This window comes from Aptenodytes forsteri, unplaced genomic scaffold, assembly GCF_000699145.1.
Source record: "Aptenodytes forsteri isolate BGI_AS27 unplaced genomic scaffold, ASM69914v1 Scaffold12, whole genome shotgun sequence".
Taxonomy (NCBI): domain Eukaryota; kingdom Metazoa; phylum Chordata; class Aves; order Sphenisciformes; family Spheniscidae; genus Aptenodytes; species Aptenodytes forsteri.
Window position 1 is genome coordinate 7,192 of NW_008794161.1, and position 25,518 is coordinate 32,709.

At 39.3% G+C, this 25,518-nt stretch overlaps 1 protein-coding gene across 1 annotated transcript in view; it reads right to left on the minus strand.

The window, feature by feature from the left end:
- Positions 1 to 778: 778 nt before the first annotated feature.
- KREMEN1 (kringle containing transmembrane protein 1) overlaps positions 779 to 25,518 on the minus strand; it is a gene marked incomplete at its 5' end in the record, with an annotated part of 35,962 nt that continues 11,222 nt past the window's right edge. The window contains 8 exons of the mRNA XM_009280940.1: positions 779 to 4,414; positions 5,413 to 5,497; positions 7,359 to 7,517; positions 8,134 to 8,466; positions 12,546 to 12,699; positions 13,164 to 13,288; positions 20,404 to 20,495; positions 24,505 to 24,667. Of these exons, the coding sequence (XP_009279215.1) occupies positions 4,252 to 4,414; positions 5,413 to 5,497; positions 7,359 to 7,517; positions 8,134 to 8,466; positions 12,546 to 12,699; positions 13,164 to 13,288; positions 20,404 to 20,495; positions 24,505 to 24,667 (1,274 nt within the window). The remainder of the gene's footprint in view (positions 4,415 to 5,412; positions 5,498 to 7,358; positions 7,518 to 8,133; positions 8,467 to 12,545; positions 12,700 to 13,163; positions 13,289 to 20,403; positions 20,496 to 24,504; positions 24,668 to 25,518) is intronic.

Consider the following 25,518-nt stretch of genomic DNA (forward strand, 5'->3'; position numbering starts at 1 on the left):
ATGTTAAAATGGTCCTGAGAGTATAGGCACATGAATTTGCAGAATCTGATGAACAGCCTAATATAATTACAAGCTAGAAATGAGATTCAAAGCAGGAAAGCGTGTCTTAAAGCAATTGTTTCATCACCAGCTATTCTGCCACAAAACTGCGTCTGAGTTACCCTCTTCTCAGTGTTGTTCTATCATATATACCAATGAATTATCTTTGATTTTTTTCTATGGTTACAGTGTATAGAAAATTTATTTTTCCCAGAGTGTAAACTAACATCTTTTCTTCCTATAAAATGTTAGCAAGATACAAGCATAATATGCTGTATTAAATAATGCATTTCCTATACATATATAAATATATATATTACTATGATAACATATCACACATTTTTAAATAACACAGTCTCTATTCCCCCCCCGACATAACAATATTAAGACAAAAGTACATATAAAACCATTTAGTCAACAAACTAAACTAGTTTGAAACGAAGACTTTGAACTGGGGAGGCCACTTGTCCAGCTGGCCCCCTTCCACCCGAGGCCCACGCACACCGTAGGCTGTTGTAACTGACGCTGCGTAAAGTAAGGAGGCAGTCTCACAAATTGCTGCGGTGGCAGTGCCAGCCTAAGTACTTTCTGCCCCCGCTTCTGGGGCAGCCAGCTGTCTTTTTCCTAGGTCTTATTGTCCACTTAGGTGTGTTCGCTCACCTCTCTGTGCAACCACCCAACAAACAAGATCAGAGAACTCATCTCTGCTAAAAGTAACTCAGGGAAGAAAAAGCGATGGTAATTTTTAACCCGATCAGTTTATTGCACCACCACACAGCCGGTCATACCAACACAACAGAGCGAGGAGGGGGCCAAGGCAGGGGCTGGAATGCGTGTATATGAGGAGGCAGCTCCTCATGGTGGTTTTGTTGTCAAAACAGTTGCTTTTGAAATTGTGGCCAATGTCGCGTTTGCAGCCTGTCCAGCCTGTTGAGGGAACTGCTAGGCAGGAGGTCAGAAGGCCATTCAGATACGATTCCAAACAAATTCTTCTTCTGCAGTTATTTTCAAGTTGTTGAAGAAAATGCTGTGAACACTAACATCCTGAGGTGTCCCTGCCCTCCAGCTGTCAGCACTCAGCTGCTAGTGTCGTCGGGGCGTTTCTGTATGCTGAATCATGGGGGATTACAACAGTTGTGCATGTCAGACTTTTCTTCTTTCTCTCCCCAAACCCTTACAGCAAAGATCATAAAGTGCTATGTTAACGGATACCTTATATGTTGGCCATACACCACCGTACCACTGAGGTGTTTGTACTAGGAGTGCGAGTGACCATACCACATTTTGAAAAAATCCACAGCAGAGCCCTGCCTGCTCTGTATGGTCTCAGGCCTGTATAGTACGAAGTGCTATTTAAGGGACCCTGCCCATGCATTTCTATCTGTTGCTCTGTTTCCTAGTATTAGAGGTATCTAGAATCAGACAATCGGAAAGATCTGAGGGGAACGTAACCATTTCCTCTACGCTTTTATCAGTGTGTTTACCTGTGCACTGTCCAGTACCTTATGCTTAGTCATGTTCATTGTTGCCATGGCAGTCATACAGCAGTTAATCTGCTATAACTGCTGTGTTTATGGCTCTTCCATAAAGAACTTGGATAAACATTTCCTAAGAAAGGCCCATGAAATACGGTTTTATTATTTAAAAAACAGTTGAGGAGCTAAGGGACTGATGCAGAATCTCAGTTCTAAATTCTCTAGATTTTGCATAGATTAGTAGCACAATAATGCTACTATTGCATTAGTAGCATCAGTCGTCTTTGTTGTTGTTTGTAATAGGCTTTCTCTAATTTTATAGTGAAATTAAATTCTTAACTGAAGAAGAGAAGCTTAACAGTTCTGTATTTTTTCCTTCTGCAGTAGGTAGAAATCAGTCATGGGGTGCTCCTGCTGCTTTTTCAGTTTACCAGCATTAGCTAACTATTTTATGAACGTCCCTTTGACTGTATATGTTTAACTGCTGAAGAACATTTGATAAGGCAAGCAAACAAAGCTTCATCACAATGTGCTCATAGCTTAACTCTTAAGGATCTAGCTTTACACTCTCACTCTCTCCTCCTGGTTTTCCATTAGTGAACCATATTAAGCGTGCTTAGGAAACAAACTGATTTGTTTTGCTACAAATCTGTGAGGTAGACTCTTTCCCTACACAGCATGATGCAAAACCTGACTGCTAAAAGGGCAATTTAAAAATTTTTGTTGGGTCTGAAACTTGTAATTTTTTTGGTCCAACCTGATGACACGTAAGAGATAACCAGCGTATTTTACAACTTGTCCTGTCTTGATTTTAGGCAATACTGTAATTATATTTTCCTGTCTTCTTTCCAGCAGCTCATGCAAGAAAGTACTAGATGTTCCCATGATATTCCATTTTTTTATATAAACAATTCCATAATTGCTGGCTTAGTAAAGTCTTGTTTCTATTAAGCATTTATTGTGGCATTGTTCAGCCGTCTCTGGCACTCATCTGTGGTACATAAAGGGAGCTGGAATGAGTTCAATTCAGGTAAAAGACTAGATCTACAACAGCAAGTAAGGCACAGTATTTCACTGTTTAATTCTTAGATACCCTATTTTTTCAAGGAAATCTATAGACCTCATAAAGGGGAGGGAGTTATCTGTTAAAAACAGAAGGGCAGATACTATAAGGAATTTAAACTCTGACAATTTTCTTACTTTTCTTAGTTATCTTTCGCGGATGCATTTAATGGTTGTTCTCTGACTGCAGGTCTGGTATACACAGACCATTGCGATATGTTTAAACTGATATTTATTCCTTTTGCCTTAACCAGAATTACTGTACTTTAATGGCTGTCACTGAATTTCCTCTAACTTAGTTTGAGGAGCTTCTCACTCAGTAAACTTTTCCAGTCAATTTTTCTGACTTCCGTATTGTCAGTTTTTCCTAAATATCTTGGAGGTCTGGACTTGCTGAGGCTGAAAGACTCACTGTTGATCCCCAGTGGTGGGATGAGAAGTCTGAGCACTGTGGGTGGACAGATACTCTACCAAAGAGAAAAAACAGTTAATGCTGTCTGTTGCAATCAAACAGAAATTATTTCGCAGATCAGATCCCCACTGATGTTTTAGTTCTTTGACGTTTAAGGGCATTAATCTTAAAAACGCAGTTCAGTTTTAATTTTGCAGGCAAGGAGACACTTTTTCTTCTCACAGGTAAGTATCAAGGCAACTGTTATGTATGTGTTCAGATGCACAGCCTGGCGTAGGTGAGTTGTTGATAGCAGGCTACAACTTTGTAAATAGTTTAGGCTGCTGAGATCAGTATCTTGAACTTCAGAGTAAGAATTTGTGTTAGTCAGCCTCACTGTTTAAACATTCAGTGGATTTACAATGTCTTTGGACAATCCTTTAAGAAGCCCTAAGCTTACATCCAGAATGAGTGCAGGACTTCAGACTGGAGTACAATAGTTTTTTAAAGGATCGCTGTGAATATAAACAAAATTATCATCGTCATCGGTGAATGATGGGTCAGACATAGTTGTTTAAAGTCTTCATTGCTCGTGCGGACCTTGACCTGGTGAGCATTACTCCATCGAAACTCACATTTGCAGCTGAAACTCCACAGAGTGTTTGCCTCCTGAATTTGATTTGATTTTTATTTGTTCATCTCTGCTTGTAGAAGCAGAAAATGTAGAAACAGCAGAGCACTGGGCAACCGGGCTGATAGTTTCTCAAAGTCTTTGACTCCCATTTCGCTGTACAGTACCATTTAGACATGTTTACATTAAGGCCAATAAACTCCGGTTGCTGTGGCAGCTGAACGGGTTATCGGTATCTACCTCTGTCTTCAGCCTTGAGAATAAAGGAACTACAGTAGCCTGATATAATACAGTGGTACAGGAGAGTAGGACACAAGAAGTCCTCAACCTGCAGATACTCATTCAATTACTTTTGGCAGGGGTACGGGACATTTTGAATTTTACAGGTTTTTACATGTATTTTAAGTGCGTTGGTTTAAAGGCAGTAATTAACAGCACTACAGATTTATGAGCACCAAATATTTCAAAATTATTGCCGCAATTAAATCTGTTGTCATTAGTATACCCAAGAGAACAGCAGAGCGGCAAAGTCACTCAAAGGCCTTTGAAATGGACTTTTTGGAAAACAAGTACGAGATTGGGAGAAAAAAAAAGGATTATTCCCAAGTCACCTGGATTTTAAGAAGATTGATTCTTGTAAAATAGACGACACTTCAGTTTCCCACTAGTGGGTTGCAATCATCTTGTTGACTTCGAAGCTTTTTCTTGAAGATGGATATCGATGTGGATGGCTGGTAAAATATACTCCAGATCTCGCCAGCAGTAGTAACCTCACTGGAATCTTCTGTTTCAGTTGCAGATGGTATCTGATGGGACCTAGGAAACAAGCGTTAATTCACTGCAAGTGTTAAGGTGCTTGGGAAGCTGCTGCTGTTAGTATGTCTGCATTACTGCTACCCTGGTAATGCTAGCGGCTTCCACTACCTCTGTGACGCCTTTTCTTTCTACCTGCTGCACAGTTATGGAGGGTTTTGGAGTGTTTGTTGGTTGTTTCTTGACCAAATGAAAAGTTAGCCATTCTGTTGCTAGAATAGTTGCTCCCCTAATGAAAGCGGTGACATTAAGCTAAGAAGTCTGTACATATTCTATTACTAATTGCTATTAATATAAATTAATTTCCTTGTATATTTAAGCCTGTTTGTGGTACGTAAATACAATATTCAACATTTATGATTTGTTGATAACTCACCCATCATTTCATTCAATCAGTGTCCATCTAGAGGACACAAAAATTACTTGGTATAAGTGTAGAGAAACATAGTAATAAAATTATGCTGGTTTTAATAGGCAAAAAAAAATTATACCGGTTAAGTGTCACACCAAAATACAGATGTTCATTTTTGTGATTCTTTTTTGAACCATTTTCAATATTTCAGTAGAAGAAAGTAAGTATTAACTAGCCTATATCTAACTTTTTTTCCCAGTTCCCCCATCTGGGATGAGGTTTTAATTTTTTTCCAACAAAGTATTATCATAATTTCACCCCTTCCCACCAATGCTAAACGTCTGATAACGTTTTCCTCTTTGCTATATAACATCACTCAGTATGAGAATCCTTTTTATTCCTTAAAATACAAATCTTGTCAAAACAAGACCAAAAGGGATATTCTAGCAGCAAATGCTATCCTAACAGACTGGAAAGTTAAAAAATGTGCTTATTTAGTATCTTTTATGAGGATACAAATATGTAATATATAACTTGGTTTTGAATATGACCAGTCTGACAGTATCAGAAGGCAGAGAAATGAAGTGTACCAGGTTTGGTACAGAGCTGAGACGTCAGTTCTCCAGGGACAGTTTTGCTCCATACTCACCTCATGGTTATGTGGAGAAATATCTTTGCTATTATGGCTGTAACACTTAGGATGAGCAGCGCTGTGAGACTATATATTGTCCACTCTGTAAAAGAGAAGAGGAGAGAGAGGGAGAGAGGGAGAGGAGAGGAGAGGCTCTTAGTACATTCATTTACTTACAATTTTTAAAGTAAGAATATTGCACAGAAGAAACACATAGCCTTCTGATGCTTTATTCAAAACTGTAATTTGAAGATGCCTTAAACCTTTAAGTATTTTCTGCAAAGACTGGCAGAAACTGTGTAACTCTCAGTCGGAACTGTTTTTCCCCATTCAGGACTGCTCCCTATAAAATTGAGAGTTGGGAAAATCCAAATCATATACCGATAAAATTGTCTAACTAATATCTAGGAAAGGAATCAAAACTCACTCAGAGGAAAATTTAAAAGCAGACTAAACAACATACTAGAACATATGCTACCAGTAGTAACTCTATGTTTGTGAGGAGATGGCCTAGTTTTATATCAGTAATTATGTAAGTAATCACTAAGTATGGGTTTTTTTTCCTTCCTAGAGTCTACTGAGACAGCTGATCAGTATTTGTGGTCTGCTATTTTATTACCTTACACTGAAGGCTCTTGGTCACTATATTTTACATTTCAATTTAGTTCTGGTTGTACCAGCAAGTCAAGCAGGACTTAAAGAACAGCTTGAGACACTGTAACATTCGAACTACTTAAGAGATTGGGGCTTGAGGGGAGCTGATTTCTAAATTATTAGATCGCCTTTTCATTTGGATTTCCATAATCTTGCAGTGGGAGGCTACAGCACGTCGAGATGGGAGAAGGGATGGCACTAGAATGTAACTCTGACATATTTAGCACACTGAACAGCCTTGCAAGGACCCTGAATTATTAGAATAACTGAATAAAGGCCGTCACCTTCAGAACTCCTGAAGCTCAAAGCAGCAAAAAAAGGAACTGTAAGTTCCCTCCCACCCAATGTCCCTTCCTCAAAGCATTGACTGTTCATGATGATTTTAACAGTATTTTCATAACTGCATAAAATCCAAGGGTGCAGTTTCATCTTAGGTCGGTATGCCCAAGCTAGTTTAACACTAGGCAAGGTAAAATGTAGCCGTGGTAAGTCAGGCACCAGCCTGGGCCTGGTGCCAGAATATCTGCCCAGAATCCCGGGCGTGTTCTGCAGCCTGGCTAGTTTGGGTATATGCAGCTCATGTGCAGTCATGTCCTCGCGCTTCAGGTTTGGAATGCAGACAGCTTCAGGACTGCAGAACTATTAGAGTGTCCATAGTGTGACCGAGGCCCAGCTTCAACGACACGTAAAAGCAGATGCCCAGGGAAGTTTAAAGATAGGAGAGACCAATAGTGATATTCACCAAGAGTGCATTTCCAGTCTTCAATTATTTACAACTCAACAATTTCCTCAATGAAGTGATGTCTTGAAGGGGAGTTCTAGACACATGACAGTTCTCAGTGGCATCTCCCCTGCACCCATTAACTTGCTTCATCCTTGTCTAGCCCTCTGTGTATTACTGCTGTGGCTTTTGTGAACTGGGATAACTGGGGTGCATCTAGCATCCAGGCCCTTCCAGACTACAAAAGCTTGCTCTTTTTTCAGCACCTTTTGCCACCTCTATGGTATGCACTGGTCACTGAAGCTGATTCTAGTAAGGAGGCTGCTCTGACTCACATCTTACTCTGATGTTCTTTCATCCTCAAGGACTCACCATCTTCACACTATTTCTAACTGATTTATGCTGAGAAGTGAGTTTTGAAAAGTAGAGCGCAGCACAGTTAGTGGTAATTAGACTAAATGAAAATTCATCTATTAGTAAGAAGCACAGTGGATCAGATAACGTGGAGGCGGAGGGAAAGGAAATAGTGACTCTAGATTGTGCCTTGGCAAAATGTTTTTCCTGTTTCCACATTTTCTTGTAATATTACCAGGCATGGAACTACTAGGATGACTTGGGCTGGTTGTGATGACATAAAGTATCTTTGATGACCGGGCTGCATTGATGCTGAGATTTGCTTGTTCATTTATCTTCTCTGAAAGGGTCTGATTCATTGGAATCTTGTTTTGATGCACATTGTCCTTCACAGCTGAAAACACAAGAGTATGATTACAGTAACAATTTCTTAACAGGTGTAATTGGACTTTATTTTGTGCTCGTAAACAGACGTGCTGCTCTCTGGTTTACTTAGAGAACTCCAATAATCAAATTATGTCTGATACCAGAAAAAGCCTGTACTTCACCAAGTTGGGGTTCTCAGAATTTTTCTGGAAGCTAATTGTTCATCATAACAGTAGGTACAAGTCACGGACTAAAACGTTTTCTCCTGATGACTTTCGATCTGAATGGAATAGACTGTTGGGAAGAGCCAAGATGAACCAAGATGCAGATGGACTACTGGGTTTTTTTGTTTTGTTTCAGCTTTGTCATTTTCCAGTCTGTTTTGAAAGGCAGGTATGTATAGGATTGAAACGTTGAAAATTTAAATTTTGCTATTTATGACATAGCTGACTGGACTGTTCCAAATTGAGAGAAATTTTAGTGAAGCTTTTACCCACTGAGCAGTGGCAACAAGATAGATGAAACACCTGTAGACATGAGAGTTAAAATATTTGCTCTTTTTTTGCCACTTCAGAAATCTCCTGTGTGAATTAAATGCTTTAACGGCTCATTGAAAGGTAGAAACAGCGAAGTTAGCCTCTTACCTCTATATCTGATAGCAAATCCCTGGGCTTGATTGATTTCATCTGAGAAAAAGTACAAAATGACAAAATCCAGAGAGATGTTAAAGGTGTGGGGAGGCCGGTTCTTGCCATTAAAACGAGCTAGAACATGATAGGTATAGCCATCCAGCAATTCCACCATATCTGTAGCATCTTTGATTTCAAAAAGGGCAAAGCTGAAGTGGATTCGAGATGCTCCTGGAACTTGTATGGTCCAGTAACAGACTTTGCCTGTGCCATATGTGTCGGGAAAATCGGGGGAATAGATCACAGCTGTAGCAGAAGTGTAATTCCCTCCACAGGCACCAATAAGGGCTGTGAAAGAAGAGGAGAGGGAGAAAAATGAAAAAAAAAAAGAGGTTATACATTCATTATGCACAGCTTTAGCACTCTGTAGATTCTAATACTCAAATGTGACTTGAAGGTACAGACTTGCTACCCCAGCAGGATGCACTGTCTCTCAGATTGGTCGTCTTTACCTTCCACAGCACTGGAGCACAGCTATTATGTTGCATTTGCTTGGGATACACTCATTCTGTCTCATTACTCTGAGACCTACGTACCAATCTTGAACACTGCAGCTATCCTTTGTCCTTGTATGTAACCACGTTACCCCCTCCCGCATCCCTGCAGGAACAGGATGAAAGCTAAATCAGTGATTCCGGGACTTCTACTCCATCCCTATCAGGCAGGCAGGCAAGTGGATCAGTGACTGTAACTCTCACTGTTGAATTATTGAAATTCCTTCACAGCCTTATCAAACTGAAAAAACAAATCTTCACAGGATAGCTGAGGTTGGAGGGGACCCCTGCAGATTGTCTAGTCCAATCCCCTGCTCAAAGCAGGAGACATGGTCTAGTTGTGTTTTGAGTCTCCAAGGATGGAGACTCCACAGCCTCTCTGGGCAACCTGTTCCAGTGTCACCCTCACCATAAAAAAAGGTTTTCCTTACGTTTAAATGGATTTTCCTGTATTTCAATTTGTGCCTGTTGCCTCTTAGACAAGACTAGATAAGACTGAGGAGAGTCTGGCTTCATCTTTATACCCTCCCATCAGTTATTTATACAAATTGAAAAGATTCCTCCCTGAGCCTTCTTTTCTCAAGGCTAAACAATCCAAGATCTCTCAGCCTCTCCTTGTATGAATGATGCTGAAATCCCTTAATCGCCTTTGTGGCCGTTTATATGTGCTTTTTAAGCATCCCGTCTTTTGATCTTGTCCAATTAATGTTTGCCCTGAGCCTCTTTTCTCAAGGCTAAACAATCCAAGATCTCTCAGCCTCTCCTTGTATGAATGATGGTGAAATCCCTTAATCGCCTTTGTGGCCGGTTATATTTGGTTTTTTACCCCCTCCCGCATCCCTGCAGGAACAGGATGAAAGCTAAATCAGTGATTCCGGGACTTCTACTCCATCCCTATCAGGCAGGCAGGCAAGTGGATCAGTGACTGTAACTCTCACTGTTGAATTATTGAAATTCCTTCACAGCCTTATCAAACTGAAAAAACAAATCTTCACAGGATAGCTGAGGTTGGAGGGGACCCCTGCAGATTGTCTAGTCCAATCCCCTGCTCAAAGCAGGAGACATGGTCTAGTTGTGTTTTGAGTCTCCAAGGATGGAGACTCCACAGCCTCTCTGGGCAACCTGTTCCAGTGTCACCCTCACCATAAAAAAAGGTTTTCCTTACGTTTAAATGGATTTTCCTGTATTTCAATTTGTGCCTGTTGCCTCTTAGACAAGACTAGATAAGACTGAGGAGAGTCTGGCTTCATCTTTATACCCTCCCATCAGTTATTTATAGAAATTGAAAAGATTCCTCCCTGAGCCTTCTTTTCTCAAGGCTAAACAATCCAAGATCTCTCAGCCTCTCCTTGTATGAATGATGCTGAAATCCCTTAATCGCCTTTGTGGCCGTTTATATGTGCTTTTTAAGCATCCCGTCTTTTGATCTTGTCCAATTAATGTTTGACCTTACCTTCACGAAGTAACTTGAAAAAGATCCTGTTATGAAGTCTAAAGAAAATCTTTTAGATTTGTTGCTACCTTTTACATTCAAAACAAGTACACAACCAGTAAATCTTTATATTCCTTGACAACTATCCAGATTCCCAGCGCAAGCTTATTTACCAATGAATCCAGAGAGAAACTCAAATGCCAGCCAACTGACTTGATGCATATCTATATATATGAATATATAATTTTTAAAATGTATTGTATATAGGTGTAAATGCATATATGTGTATTTTTATATATCCCTAAATACACATTTAATATGTATTATATAATAATGTATTTCATGACAAAACTGTTTGGATCAGAGATATCACTCCCCCATATCATAAGCTGAAGGACTGAAGAATCAAAGTAGAATTATTTTCTCTGAAAGCTTAATTAAAGTCCTGTAATAGAGGCCTGTGAGAATGCAAATAAAGGAAGTGTTTTGAAGTGTCTCAGTTTTCACAGGCCTCTGAAAAAGAGCTTTAATAGATACAAATTAAATGGGAGCTGGGGAAACGAGAACAAGAAGTAGCATATCTCTGCCAGAAAAATCATCTCTTTTTCTGGAGCAAGGCCTGATCACGGCCTGAGCAAACCTCTCACTTCAGTGCCGCACTACGAAAGACCTCGTAGAGGAACTGAAAGAATATGAAAGAAGAAGAATAGAAAGAATGTGAAAGACCCCACAGAGGTATCCTCCCCAATAGAGGAATTTGTGTTTGGCACTCACTCCATGCTAACAGAGCTGGTGATTTAATCGAATAGATAGAATTGTTTCAATAGAATAGATTGAATTGATAGAATTGACATTTGTCATTGAGATATCAAATTTCCTCTTTGCAAATGGCTCGTGGGTATTGTTACATTTGGCTGTGTTGTTTGTAATTACTGAATCACAAGATGTTCTTCAAACCAGCAATATTAACTAAAAATGCCAATGACTAGTGCTCCACAGATGCCTAACAAAAAGTACAGCATTGCCCCATATGGAATGGAAATGCTGTCCCTCTCTCATTTCCTTCTAGAGCTGGCAGAGTTCTGTGTTGTGGGTCTGAACGTTACAGCTTTAGGCCATGATAGTAGCACATAAACACATAAGGTTAATGGGGGGGTTGTGCGTGTGCGCGGGTGTACAGGGATCGGGGTGAAGGCTCTGGGGATATGACATAATCTGGAAAAGAGGAATGAGGGGAGCAAATTTTCCTCATCGGCAAAAGAAAATAGGTGGCAGTTACTAGGATGACTTCTCTTACCTGGCCATAGCTCTCTCCCTTGCCGTTTACCAGAAAAGACAGTGCAGGTCCTCAGGGTAACATCTTGCTGAGCCCTCGGTCATTCCAGAAAAGGAAAGCTACAAAGGAAGTCTTTACCCATCGAGGATTTCGGAGGCCAAGAGCAGAAGGAAACAGAGGATGCTGCAGTGTGAAGCTACATGCTATCTCAACATTGAAAGCAACATGCAACTCCAGTGCTTCTTTTTGTATCTTGGGGAGAATTTGGAAGTGAGCAGAGTGACTAATTCCTGTCTCAACTGAAATGTCTTTCTGTCTCGCTAGCTGGGAACCAGAGTTTTAGAGTAAGGAGATGGGAAGTTTGGTTGTGTGTTCAGAAAGTGGAAAACAATGCTGCTTTTAGTTCCAGAAAGTTTATAACTCGACTTAAAAGGCAGCTTCTACATCAGAGGCAGTTGAGATCTGAGAAGCAACGATGTTTTGGTGCATACTGTGAACTTTTCCAGTACTCCCGGCTATACTGGGAGCCTGTACTGCAGCCAGACAACTGGGTACTCATACCGTCAACCTGTGAAGTTACACAGCTGGCACTGGTTATGTATACTGAAGAGTAGAAAGGAGCATTTCTATGTATAAGAAATTATGAAATCAGCAATGGTCATAATAGCCACCTAACTTGTTTGTACTTTTGCAGTACACTCCTTCCCTGCCCCAATTCTACTACACTGCTTTGTGTTGTGTTAACTGGGTTATAGCAAGTCTCGTCTGGTTTAATAAAAAACCCAAGTTGGTGTAGATTGAAATTTTATTTGAGGTGCCTCACTTAATCATGTATCTGCTCTGTGGTAAGATCAATTCTGAAGGAGTCTTTCCGTGACATGCTGTTTGTGATAGCTGAGTTGTACCACTTGTGGGGAAGTAAGAGACAATCCCCGGAGCATGAGTCAGTTGCCTGAGCAGGCATCGTTTCTTGGAAGAGCTATTTCACATTATTAGTGGATGTGAATTTTATGCAGAAATGGAAAGCAGCTTTATTTTATACTGAATTTAGGTGTTTTGCCATTTTGTGTGCAACAGTTCTCATTGCATTTAAACCCTTTTCCCTAATTTGCTGAACATTTGAGGCCTCTCCTTTGGGAAAAACTGAGCCTGTTTCAATACTTACTGTCAAAAAGAATGACTCTGCCATCCCCACCGCAAGGCTGAGTATGGTCTCCAAAGCAAACACTGTTGCATTCCGTACTGGCTGCCTCCCCATATCTCCAGTAGTCAGGATTATTTCCACAGAAACAAGCATAACCTGATTCCATGCCTGCAAACTTTGACAACAAAGATGCATAAGGAAGGGAGGGATAATATTTAAGGGAGTGACAGCAGGAGGTTGTATGAGCAAGAAAGCTGGCAGCAGAATATGTGTGTTTTGGAGAAGTATGATTAGTCAGAGGTCAGAGGCCCCACCACAAACTGTTTTTGTTTGAGCTGTCAGGATGCTACTTAAGACTAGCGAGAAAGATGGAGCGGAGGGCAGTTAGGGCACCCTATCACTCATAACTGCAGTAAGCGAGCATACTTTCTCCTGGCATCCTGGCGTTATTAATCGGTCGTTTGCCCAGATTGCTCTGGATGCAGAGAGAGGGCTAGGTCCCCTGGAGTGGGAGTGAGACCTTAGACCTCTTACAGGTAAAAAAAAATGCAGGGGGGGAGAAATACAATAGAGAGCTCTAGGCCTACTGCCATCTTTTGTCTTTGAAAACATTTTGTAAATGTATGTCAAAGAAATCACCTTAAATTGTTGACTTCGGCAGGAACTGATGCATGTTTGGATAGTAAGTTTATTGGAGGTCTCGCTGGTGCCAGTCAAAGGTGGTGGCTCTCCATGGTCCTTGTAACACCCTAGATTCCCTGGCACTGGCAAGAATAAGAGACAAGTGTCATTCTAAAGGTGTGCCTGGAAACACCCAAGACAGACCACTTTATGCACTAGCTGGTTACTAAGCAGCTCTCTATATGTTCTTGTCTTGATTTCGCAGTATGGGAAATGTTACTCTATGCTAGATGCTTGTCATATTTTCCAAACATGCCCAGGGATAAATGACAGGTGGTGAAATAGCATTGTAACTTCTTAGCAATATACCTGCAATACTCTGTAGTTGATTTCTGTAAGCTGCAGTAATATAGACAAGATAAATCCCTGGTTCATTTCTCCTGATAGAGACAATTTAAAAAAAAAGGCATTAAGTGGATTCAGAGGTTTTGTGGGTTTTTTTGGCTATGATCATGCACATTCTAACAATGTAAATTAAACAATGTGATTTATGTCTGATCTTCAAAACAATGAAGTTCTGGAAGTTTTCTAAACAGGATATTTGAGGAAGGGAACCTAAACTGTTTAGGATGGAGTTTGGCAAGTTTTATGGGAGGGACTATATACTTATATAGGGGAATTTCCTAATATTTAAAACTCAAATTCTGGTATGAATTCAAAGTATCATATTTTATGGTATGTACAAAGAGCGAGCAATATTACTTTTTTAAAGAAACATCTATTTATCCTGTATTAATACAACATTTCAAGGCTCCTTGGTCACTATGGGAGGTCAGAAAGAGTTTTCCCCCTTCAGTGCATAATTTGTCCTGGTTTTGTTTTGGTTTGGTTTTGCACTTTTCATCAAAGCACTGGAATTTAGCCATGACTACGAGAGAGGATGTGGGGCACAATATAGTGCTGTGCTAATGGCATAAAATTATCCCTTGCCTACTTGTCATACCTGCTCACATACTTGGAATTAAATCTATTACCAGCTCTGTTGTCAGATAATTTTTATCCCTGTGCCAGATTGACAAGGATTATTTTTTGTCCACTGAACCTCACAGCTCTGTATAACATGTGGTGCGGTCAGAGAACTGTATGAGAGTTTTACTTACTCAGTCATTTGTTATTTCAGTACCCAGTAAACTCTGAACTCTCTCTTGCTAACATCTTGTGCCACAGCACTGTTTCAGGTTTTTGACTTACCAATAGGGTTTTTTGGGGGGAAAATCCTGGCTTTGGGGTTTGCAGCCTCAGATGCCTGATAGCATGTGGATTAGCTGTTTTGGTGCTCCTTTTGAACTAGCCATCTCTTGTACAGGTGGCCCTTTTCTCTATCAGATAACCTGTGTGTTAGTAAACTGCTTTTGTATTATTGTACTTACACGTAATTACAATAGGAATGCAATAATGCTTTTTGTACTGAGCAGTCTTGTACAGTAGTCCTGAAAGTATCTCTTCATTGGATTCTGGAAGGCCCATTTCTGGGATTTCTTATACATGTCCATGTGCAGCAGCCATTGAAATAATGCCTTGAATTCAGAACTTCTATTTGTCTAATTCTAACAAAGATGGTCTTGTCCCTATTCTTTTGGATGACATCTAACTGATGTCAGCTTACCGTTAAAATCTGAATCATCCTGACATCTGGAACAGTTAACAGGTCTGTCTGAGAACTTGCTCCCAGACTTAGGCTATGTTGCCTAAGGCAGCTTCCTTATTTTGAGGAAGAGGGTTAGCATATCTATTAGTGACCAGCAAATACACTGGTGTGTATATAATTATACTCTTCAGGTGGATGATTATAGTATTATAAAGAAGAATGAATGAAGTTGGGAAGAAAATTCAAGTATGCATATTTTTTTAATAATTAGATAATGTTGCTTTAAATATTGTTCATAAAATAATTTCGTTTTCTAAGAATGATACAATTTCAATTACAAATGCTTGCATGGAGTTATGGCTTTGCTATGCCCTGCAGCAACATGCATATTAAGCACTGAGACTTCAAGTTACAGCCTGATTTAACATACCCTTGGAAATCCCCATTTGCGGCCCCACCCCAGCTGAGTACAGCTGGGCAGATAACTTTCAGAGAGCTCAGTTTTTTGTACCGTGCATGATTTCATTGCCCTGAAAAAGCTTCCTAGTTAACCAACCTAGCTGATTTTCCTAGGAGACCTGGGATTTCCTAAAAACACATATTTTATATATTTTTTCTAAGTAGCTTTATTGGTGAGACCCTTCAACCTTGTCTCCAGAGGATTAGTACTTCAATATGTTCCATGCTAAGAAACCAGACTGAGTAATTTGAAAACTTCTTACATTTTGTAACTAAATCAAGCATACCATTTGGGTACCTCCTAAAGCTAATTAGTCTCTTTGGTGTCCCGGCAGTATTTTAACATTCTTGTATCTAGCAAACAAAATTAGTGTCATGTGAGTGGGAATAAACAGGAGAAGCATCAATCTAGCCCAATAGTGAACGGTAATTTCCATGCCAGTGCCCACCTCTTCAAATTACTTTGATATCAAATCAACAAACTACATGAGCCCAAGGATATATGCTCAGCTAAAAGCACTTTAGTAGTCCCACATCAAATATATGATTAAACACTCTTCTGAACTGGGACAACACACACAAAAAATGACTCCTGTACATGCATATTTGATTTTGATACGCCAGTTCTTCCTATGGCTACTGATGGGCTGGTCCTAAACCTGAGACACCACTGAGTTGCTATTGAAGGGTAATCAGAGTACATAGTATAAGCATAATAGTAGAGGGGAGTGTACTGACAGGGCAAGGGGTAATGGTTTTAAACTGAAAGAGGGTAGATTTAGATTAGAAATTCTTTACTGTGAAGGTGGTGAGACACTGGAACAGGTTGTGGATGCCCCCTCCCTGGAAGCATTCAAGGCCGGGTTGGACGGGGCTTTGAGCAACCTGATCTAGTGGAAGGTATCCCTGCCCATGGCAGGGGGGCTGGAACTAGATGATCTTTAAGGTCCCTTCCAACCCAAACCATTCTATGATTCTATGATCACAAATTATTGCTTTTTCAACAATATTTTTAGTATATTAGGATAACATGCTCCTCATTCATACCATATTAAACTGAATCAGGACGTATGCATAGGAAGCCACTCAACATAAATCTAAAACAAGACAGTGTACATTTATGGATGTGGAGCAGCTCTGCAGAAAAGGCCCTGAAGGTCCTGATAGACAGGGAGCTGAATATGAGCCAGGAGTGTGCCAGGCAGCAAAGGCAGCCAACAGGCCTGTATTAAGATGAGCACAGCCAGAGATCAAGGGAATTGATTGTTCCTCTACTCAGCACTTGTTTGGACCACACCGAGACTACTATGTCCAGTTTTGGGACCACCAGTGCAAGAAAAACATTAATTGTCTGAAGCAAGTTCAGCAGAGAGCCAAGATGCTCAGAGGGCTGGAGCACTTGCCCTGTGAGAAGAGGCTGGGGGATTGGAGCTTGTTCAGCCTGCAGAAGAGAAGGCTTCGGGGGCACCCCCTAGCAGCTTTGCTATACCTACATGGAGGTTGTCACAACAGTGGAGCCAGGGTCTTCACAGTGATGCCTTTTGGACAAGAGGCGAGGAGCTTAAGTTGAAACGTGAGACGTTCAGACTGGATATAAGGAAAATCTTTTCACCACGCTGGCAGTCAAGCGCAGGAACAAGGGCCCAGAGAACAAGGGAGTGCACTCCGCGTCCCTGGAGGTTGTCATGGCCTGACTGGATAAACTTGGCTAACCTGACAAACTGCGTAACTTGGTCTGATCTCAGAGCTGGCCCTGCTTTGAGCAGGGGGTTGGACTAGATGACGGCCTGAGGTCCCTTCCAACCTAGGGTATCCTACAACCCTATGTGTATGTATAAAACTATATATATATATATATATATATAAAGCAATGAAGAATCAAAAGTATTTCTAGATAGGTAGTGTTTAGTTACTCTGACCTTTAAAAATTTCCAGCATAATCTTTTGCCTTAATTTGCTCTTAATGTTTAGCTTACTAAAGAAGCTTGGCAAAAATTAGGTAGTCAATGTTCTGCAATTACTGTTCATGCTTCTCAGTGATGTCTTACTGTTACACTGTCTTCACCCATTTGTATCTATTTATTCTCTTGTGCTTAAAAGGTCACCTCTTTTGTGCAAGCACGCTATTTTTCTTTTAAGCAGCATCTGACATAGTGCAGTCCTGGCAAACACCAGAGCTTCTGCATATTACACGTTAAGGCACATGTATTAAAACATGGAATTAATCCTTTTGAGCTCAAAACCATGTTCCAGCTATGCTCATCTAGCTGTCTTTCAGGAGCTTCCTAGCTTTTTGCAGTAGTAGTATGCATGAGTATACTGTCTCAAATTGTGCAAGCTACTCTTTGTTCTTGTGTTAAAATGTATACAGGTCAATCTTACAGAGTGATCAATACAGCTCTGTGTAACTCACCTGGCTCTGCCATTTAACACTTCATCAATATTTCAGTAATAAATAGATTTATTACATGACATACATGCACACGGGAAATATGATTCCAGTAATGAAATCTGTTTACGGTAAGAGACTCATGTGGGCCGTAAACATGGAGATGCAATTAAGTGGGGCAGCAAGCCTTTCTTTCTTTTACCTTTTGGGAGTGTAAGTTGTTATTTCCTTTGAATTTCAACCTAACCTCATTAACAAAGAGATCGAAAAAGTAAGGAATAGCTGCAACATTGCAAACAAACCATCTAAAGCATTCAGTTCTGAATTCTCCATGTGAGATGCACATGTTCTCTCAGGACACAGTGCTGCCTTCTTGCCTTTTATTTTGTTTACGTCCATTCCTTTCTGCTTAGCAGACAAGTCATTAAGAAGAGGAGAGGAAGAAAAGGAAAGACTAAGCTTCTACTGGGGTAACTACCACTGTCTTCTGTGATTATGCCCATCCATCCTCGTCTAACATTGCTAAATTCTGTATAGTGTGTTTACACACGCAGAATGCCAGAACACATTTCTGAATGAAACATTTAGTGTTACGTATAAATATTAGTGAACATGAGAGACACATGATACTATCATGTGAAATCATCATCATAATGAAAAATTCTTAACTGTAGATTCTTAATTATTAATTATTAATTACTGTTACAGTGAATGATTGCATGCAAATCTCTCTAGGCAATCAAGACGCTTCATGCTGTTAGCATTGTAGTAGTATTATGTGGATATAGTTTATAGGTAAATTATGCTCCAGATACTTGTCTTTTCTAGTAGTAAATATAATTATGGAAGTTTATATAAGACAATTTTTTTAATTCTCTAAAAATTTCGAATAGGATTTCTTTACACAATTGCTTTCTTGCTCCATCACAAAACTCAGTTTTGTATTATGCACTTCACAAGTCAGTTTTCATGGTCCTATGATTTAGCATCATGCTTACTGAAAACAGAAAATCTGGTAAAGAATAAAAGTTTTTTTTACTTACACAGCTTCATAAACCATGAGGTTTGTATTAAGACTTGGATGGGCTTGCAATGTACAGTTTGTTCTAAATTGCTGCAATTCCTTTTTCTAGTATCCAGTTTCAGTGCAATGCTTGAAGCAGCTGCTACTGGTCAAAAGGACATTTTGTAAATGTAAGTCTGGATTATCTGTGCAAGTAAGTGTCCAAGTTTAAATCCTCTGCTCCCCACCACAGAGAAAATGAGTGAGGCTGGTTTTAAAAGGATCCTTTGTGTAGAACAAATGGAGTGGAGAGAATTTGCCTTTCAGCTTTTTTACTGGTGCCGTATCCAGAGAATTTGTTAACATCTGTGGTCTTTAAAGAAAATGCAAATTCTTTCATTTTAGACCAAGATAAATTCCTTAATTAGGAGGGTCATGTTTCCTAAATAGGACCTCGTATATTAGAAAAATAAGAGTAAGATGTCCTCTGAACAATGAGTATCGCAGCGTTGAATGATTTTGTGTTATTTAAATTAGACTCCTTAATCTGTATTTAAGCCTAGGTAAAAGTCACCCGACTTAAGGCCACACTTACGTATTTGTTTGCCTAGCTTGAAGATGTGAATCACTCGCTCACATTCATAAAAAAAGAAAACTGTGGACAAAGTAAAAAATCACTTTAGATCCATTTTTCATTTGGTTTTGTTTTCTGAACTTCAAGTAAGAAATGTACTTCTTCTGATCGAAAGTATGCCTACGTAAGGACAACTGCTCTGATGCTTAACAGTATTCACATAAGTTATCCCTTCGAAATAGAGTACTTGCATAGCAGAAGTTAGGTAAGCAAGTAAAGGCATTAATGATTAGACTTCAGAAAGTGTGTAGTTATGGTTGCTTGTTACCATGCAAAACTGGAATCTCTTTTTAATACCTAGGCATATTTTAAAGAATGTGATTCTTAGGAGTTTATCCTGGAGCATTCAGGAATGAAAATCTTGGAACATATTGACACGAATCATGACAAAATCTCCACATTTTGGACAAGGTAAATAATATAATACTTTAAAAATATTAAATACTGCAAGGAAGCTTCAGGTGAATAGCTTGTGAATTATCTGTTAAAAAAAATCGAACAAAGTCCAGTTTGTGGTTTCACATCAATGAAGGTGTGAAATGCACCAATGCAGGTATATGCACCTGCAAGGAATAGAATTCTAGCCCAGAGCTCCCACATACCTAACAAATAGCCACCTTTTCCCTATGTCCTCTCACACTGTCTTTATTTCTTCCAAGCAATTCTGTGTATGATGTGTTATACACATTAAACTAATGCCATCCATTTTACAAGCTAATTGCAAATCATGGACACATACATACCTTGTAAAAAAATTAACTAATAATTTCCTATTCATTTTTGTCTCCAAGATTTTAATAAATGAATGACGTATTTCTGTGGATTCAAAAAACTAGCAGTACTTCATTAGTTTTGAGTGATTCTCTGTCTGGTATTATTTGTAAATAATATAATCCAGTAATTCTGAGATGAGATGAGATGAAAAGGATAGCAATGGAGGAACGATTCAGTAAGCTTGTCATTAACTCTAGAGACCCGTTTAAAATATTGCTTAGTCTGCAAATGAAAATAAGCTGATCGGCCTTATCCTAGTTTCTGTTTGAAAATCACTACCCACTGTTGTATAACTGCCAATCTCTGTTCAACAGGGATGCAGGCCTAAAAAAAATTGCATGGTGCTCTTACTTCGGCAGGATGGAATCTCACAGTATTTCCAATATATTCCATCCTCATGCTCTGCAATGTAGCACCATGGGCTGACATCTCCATCAGGGTTCCTGAAAGAGAAAAATAAAGACAGTGAGTGAAAAGTCATCAAATATTTTCAAAAACCACATAAAAATAAATCTTATTAAGCTTCAGTGTCATCACTATTTTTGCTCTAATACCTATTGAATATTTAACGCATTGGACTTACATACCAAGGAAAATGCTAAAGTGGTCAGGAAGTTCAGATAACTTTGGTTATTACAGTACACAGCAAGCATAAAATGCTAGTAATGTCTAAAAAATAACTTTTTTCTTTAAGTCTAAAAAGTGCAGAGCTATTTCTGGACAGTACTGAGAGAGAGGAAGATTTTCAGCCCCACATCCTGCGTACGGGTTCCTTAGACTCCTAAACTTGATTTTTGCCTTGGTACAAAATAGTCCAGACTCCAACCTTCTGTATGTACGATGACAAAAACATTTATCCAATAAAGTCTTCTGAGAAAGACTGAGGTCTTTTCTTCCCCTTCAGTAAAGCTGAGTAAATCTGTTCCAGTGATCTGATATATTGATGGATGAGATAATTCCTTATGTGTCCATGATTATTCTTTGCTGTTGCATAGCATCATTTACAAATGCATAACTAATTAGTCATTAGGTTATTGAAAGTTTTTTCTATGTACACTTTGAAAAACTATTCACATTGAAAAGATCAATTTAAGAGAATAAATTGTTATTTTGGACAGCCAGGTTGAAGTATGACCTTTTCTTGTAACTAGGGCCAACTGCAATCTTTTTATCATGTACTTTGGCATGAATTCTATTAATGAGACGCCCCTACACTGAAGTGTCAGTTCAGCTGCGCATTGTCATTTGGACATATTAACAACTCTTTGTGGGAGATCCAATTTTAGAACTGCTGGGGATGTTTTTTGGTCAAATAACAGAATGCTGAAGACAATTGGTGAGTTGAGTTCAATTTAACTGACTAAAATGCTGCTAGCTAGGCTTTCAAACAGACTAGTAAAAGTAGTGGATGAGGAAAGCCTAAGACTAGTGTGCTAGGAATTTAGGTGTAATGGCAGAGCTTCCAGTGGCTAAAGAAAGTAGAAGACTAAAATCAAGGAAAGCTTGTACTTGAAATAACACAATTTTCCTTTTTTTCAGTTACAGGAAATTTTGGGTTTACACCTGCATGACAGAAATCAGATGTCTGTAATTGAATCATGGTAATGGCACTCCACATATAAATGCCTTAAAATGCAAGGAAATTGCAGAGAAATGTGATTAATGTCTTTAGAAATCTTTGCCTTGAACCTCAAAAGTGCATACTGTTAGAAAACAATTGAGTGTCTTTCAAAATCTCCAAAAACTTCAGTCTGCATAATTTTGTTATGGCTGAAATGAGGTTCAGTGGAACATTATGAGGCAGTTCCATCTTAACAGGGTGTCTTGCAGTGGACCACCCATGGAGAGATAACATGCTTCTGATTAATGCTTTAAGTGTAAAATTAGATTATTCAAATGTTGTCCCTAAAATTGAGCCTCAAAGCAATGTATTATGCCTTAAAAAAGCCTTGTGAGATATGTGTTGCCTCAGAGAAGGGAAGATCAGCTTGTCCATTGTCACCAAGCAAATGAATGGCAGAGAAAGAGCTAAAACAGCAGTATCTTCACTCACAAGGCCTCGACAAGATTTGAATGCTAAAGATATGCTCTGACACTTAAAACAGTGACTTTCCAGGCTTGTTTTCAACAGAACGTGAAGTTAAAAAGCATCTGTTAGTTACAATCATCATTCCATACACCTGTGAGAATACTCCTGGGCCGAGTGATACATAGGAAGGAAATGACTAACCTTCCAGTCAAACTCCATCTCAAAGAGGATAACCTAACACCCAGCAGACTGAGGTTAAAAAGCTCTGTTTGGTAATCAAGTCATTTCTCAGGCTTACATACCAGATTATAGGCTTCTTGCTCCTTCTAACACCAAATTCTCATTTGCTAAGTAAAGTGAGACTGTAGTAAGGATTACTTGAATACCTGGATAAACATTCAGTTCGTTATGCAAATTTTTGCATAGCTTGTACATGTTTTGTTTTGTACTAACCTAAGTATTAGCCAGAGCTGACTGCCAAAAGTAAGACCCTGTAGATACGGTCTATCTAGCATATTGCCACACAGCAACAATCAAAATTACGTTCTTGATTCTGCTATTTGTATCAGAGATAATCCAGTGGCCACTAGCCTTTTTATAGCTCCGTATTAGCATGCACACTGAGAGACACAGCTCTCTACATGTCATGAGAATTGTTATGCATTTGGTGGTGTTCGGCTGAGCGAGGCTGTGAAGTTGGTGTGAAATGTTTTTGATGGGAAGACAGTCCTTCCAGTGCTCACATGCCGATCTGATACTAGACAGCTTGATGGGTTTATTTGGTTTCCAGGCCATTTTCTAAAGAGAATGCCCAACTTCTATGGAGTTGCTCTTGTAGGTGGTGTACTTTTCTTTGCTCCTGTAAGATGCTGAACTGATTCAAAAAAGAGTCAATTCAGCACTTGGCAATAATGCTCTCTCCTTCTACGGCTGAGAACAGAGTCCACTGGTGCAACACATTGAACAGTGTTATTTTGAAGCACTGCTGCAGCCACTGGAAAAGATCCCGAGTAAGTCTTTTTCTTCCCTTGTCCTTCACCAATGTTCTTCAATGAGAAATAGCCTCCTGAGTCATCAAATACTCTAGAAATGCGATTGACTCCTTTCATCAATGTGCTCATCTGTCTGCTGCATGTCACAAGACCTCTTTTATGTACTTTCTTACTTACTCTCCATTAACTGGCTGGCTTTGTCTCCGTCATATTTTCTTGAATGTCTATTTCTGATTAAGATGAAAAAGTTCTTGGATCAAGAACCAGGACCCTATGTTCGTGACACAGCAATTGTGCTGAACTCCTGCATACTAATTTTGCCTCATTTATCCTGACTTATATTGCTTACAGTGAAATGATTTCAACATGAAGGTGGCAAGTGTATAGGCTCTACCCTAGAAAGCCTATAACCTGCTAAGTAAAGGCATCTTCCAGGAGAATTGAGATGTGGTTTGAACCTTCTCATGAAGGAGACATTAGAGCTTGTCTTGCTATGCCCCAGGTAACGAAATTCTTAAACTGTTGGTTTAAACATCCCTGTCCCCATTATCCAGTGAGTAAGAGACTTTATATGCATCCTAGATGAGCTGATGATTATCACTGTTTAAGGAATGTATCTATCAGGTTATTCCCCACTTATTTCCATAGCAAGTATAGATGGGCATAAAAACTTAGCTGGTCAGTCCTGCAAAGGCAGAAGTGCGTGTAACTTTCTGATGCACAACATCAGGAAGTTAAATGTTGCAGGCTGAAAGAGCCTGCAGAGCCTAAACATCTCTGAACTGAGGTTCTTATTTGGCTCCTAAGTTCTGAAGTTCTTATTTAAGTTTCGTTCCGAGTTCTATCCATAGTTATGGAGGACTTCTCTAGAAGGCAAGGAAATGAAAGTGGATCTGCCATGGTTTGAGCTGGTATTGTAACCACTGGCAGTTGAGCTTCTGAATTCAAATAACAACTCTAAGTCACTGAACAGCTTATGCTCACTGAGAATTTTTACTGACTACATAACTTTCATTAGCACAAAACTCGGAAACATAGCGTACAACAGAACCAGGCTTGTGGGTGAGGATAAAAACCATAACGTTCCGGAGACTCCTACAGACATTCACTAGTGCTTCTGTACTTCTGACCTGGATCAATTTTTTTATTATCTCCACCTTTTCATTAAGTAATCTCTTGTCTTTCTCCGTCATGCCAAATTATAGATTGGATATATGATACGGACTTTGGGTGAGAGCTGAGTTAAAAAAGTTATTCTAGTAATGGTGCTTGTAGATCCAGGGTACTGATTACAGGATGAAACAAAACCTGTTGATATCCACGGTTCTGACATTCTTCACTGTATGACAGGAAGTTTCCTAATTTTGTGTCAACTGTTTAAAGTAACACTGGGTATACAGGCAATGTTAGTAGCAATGAGATATTTCTTACCTGCAGTAGTTATGCTCTCCAAGCCCTCCCTCCCCATTGGGATATTTCAAAGTATTATAAGGATGCTCAAAGGTCTCATTCCAAAAAAGACAAGGTTTCCCTGCATATTGGGAGGTCTGGTTCTGAGTGCCACGATAGTCAGCCCCATTTGCTGTATAACATTCTGGGAAGAAATGGAAATGGAAAAAGAGAAAGAATGTATGTAGGTTTAGTGTTTGGTTGTTCTTCCCTCGCCCTCCACCCCATCCCCAAGAGACCATGTTTCCTTTCACTAACGTGTTTCCTGCACTGTTTAGGCAACTAAAGATGCTGTCTGGGATTTAAGTTTTCTCTCAGAGTCAAACATCTATTGAAGAGATTATGATTTCATTACTTTACTAAACAATGTATAAGACAGGTCTAAATAGTGGTTAATACAATTAACATGCATTTTCTGAATAAGCATACTATATTTTTTACTGTTTTCCCCATGTTTTACTCATTAGGATGAATCTGTAACTTGTTAATTTTGCAAAAATGAAATTAGATTATGTTATCAGTCTGCCACTTATCAGCATACCGCCCAAAATCTCATGCCAGTTTAACTAAAGTTGTGAATATCTGCACTTTATAAAGTGAAAGATTTTGTAGGCATGGATCTTGCAAACATTTACATCCTGATTTAGAAAAATTCTTAGGCATTTTTTTCTCTGGCCTGAATTGCCTTAGAAAGGTACCTCCTTTGGTAGAGTATAATCATGATACTGCGATTTGCTACTAAAGCATTTATACTTTCAGATTAAAACTTACAGGTCAGTATTCTTCTGCCTCGCTCATATTTTCTCCCATTTATGTTTGTTTTCCTAGCTTCCTAATACTCAGCAACTTAGAAATCAAAGCAGAGAATGATTTCTCTAGTCATTAAATACACTATCCCCTTCTCAGCTGAACTACAAATCTCATGCTGCCTGGCTTTGCTGTGTCTTATGAGAATCATGGAATCATTTAGGTTGGAAAAGACCTTTAAGATCATCA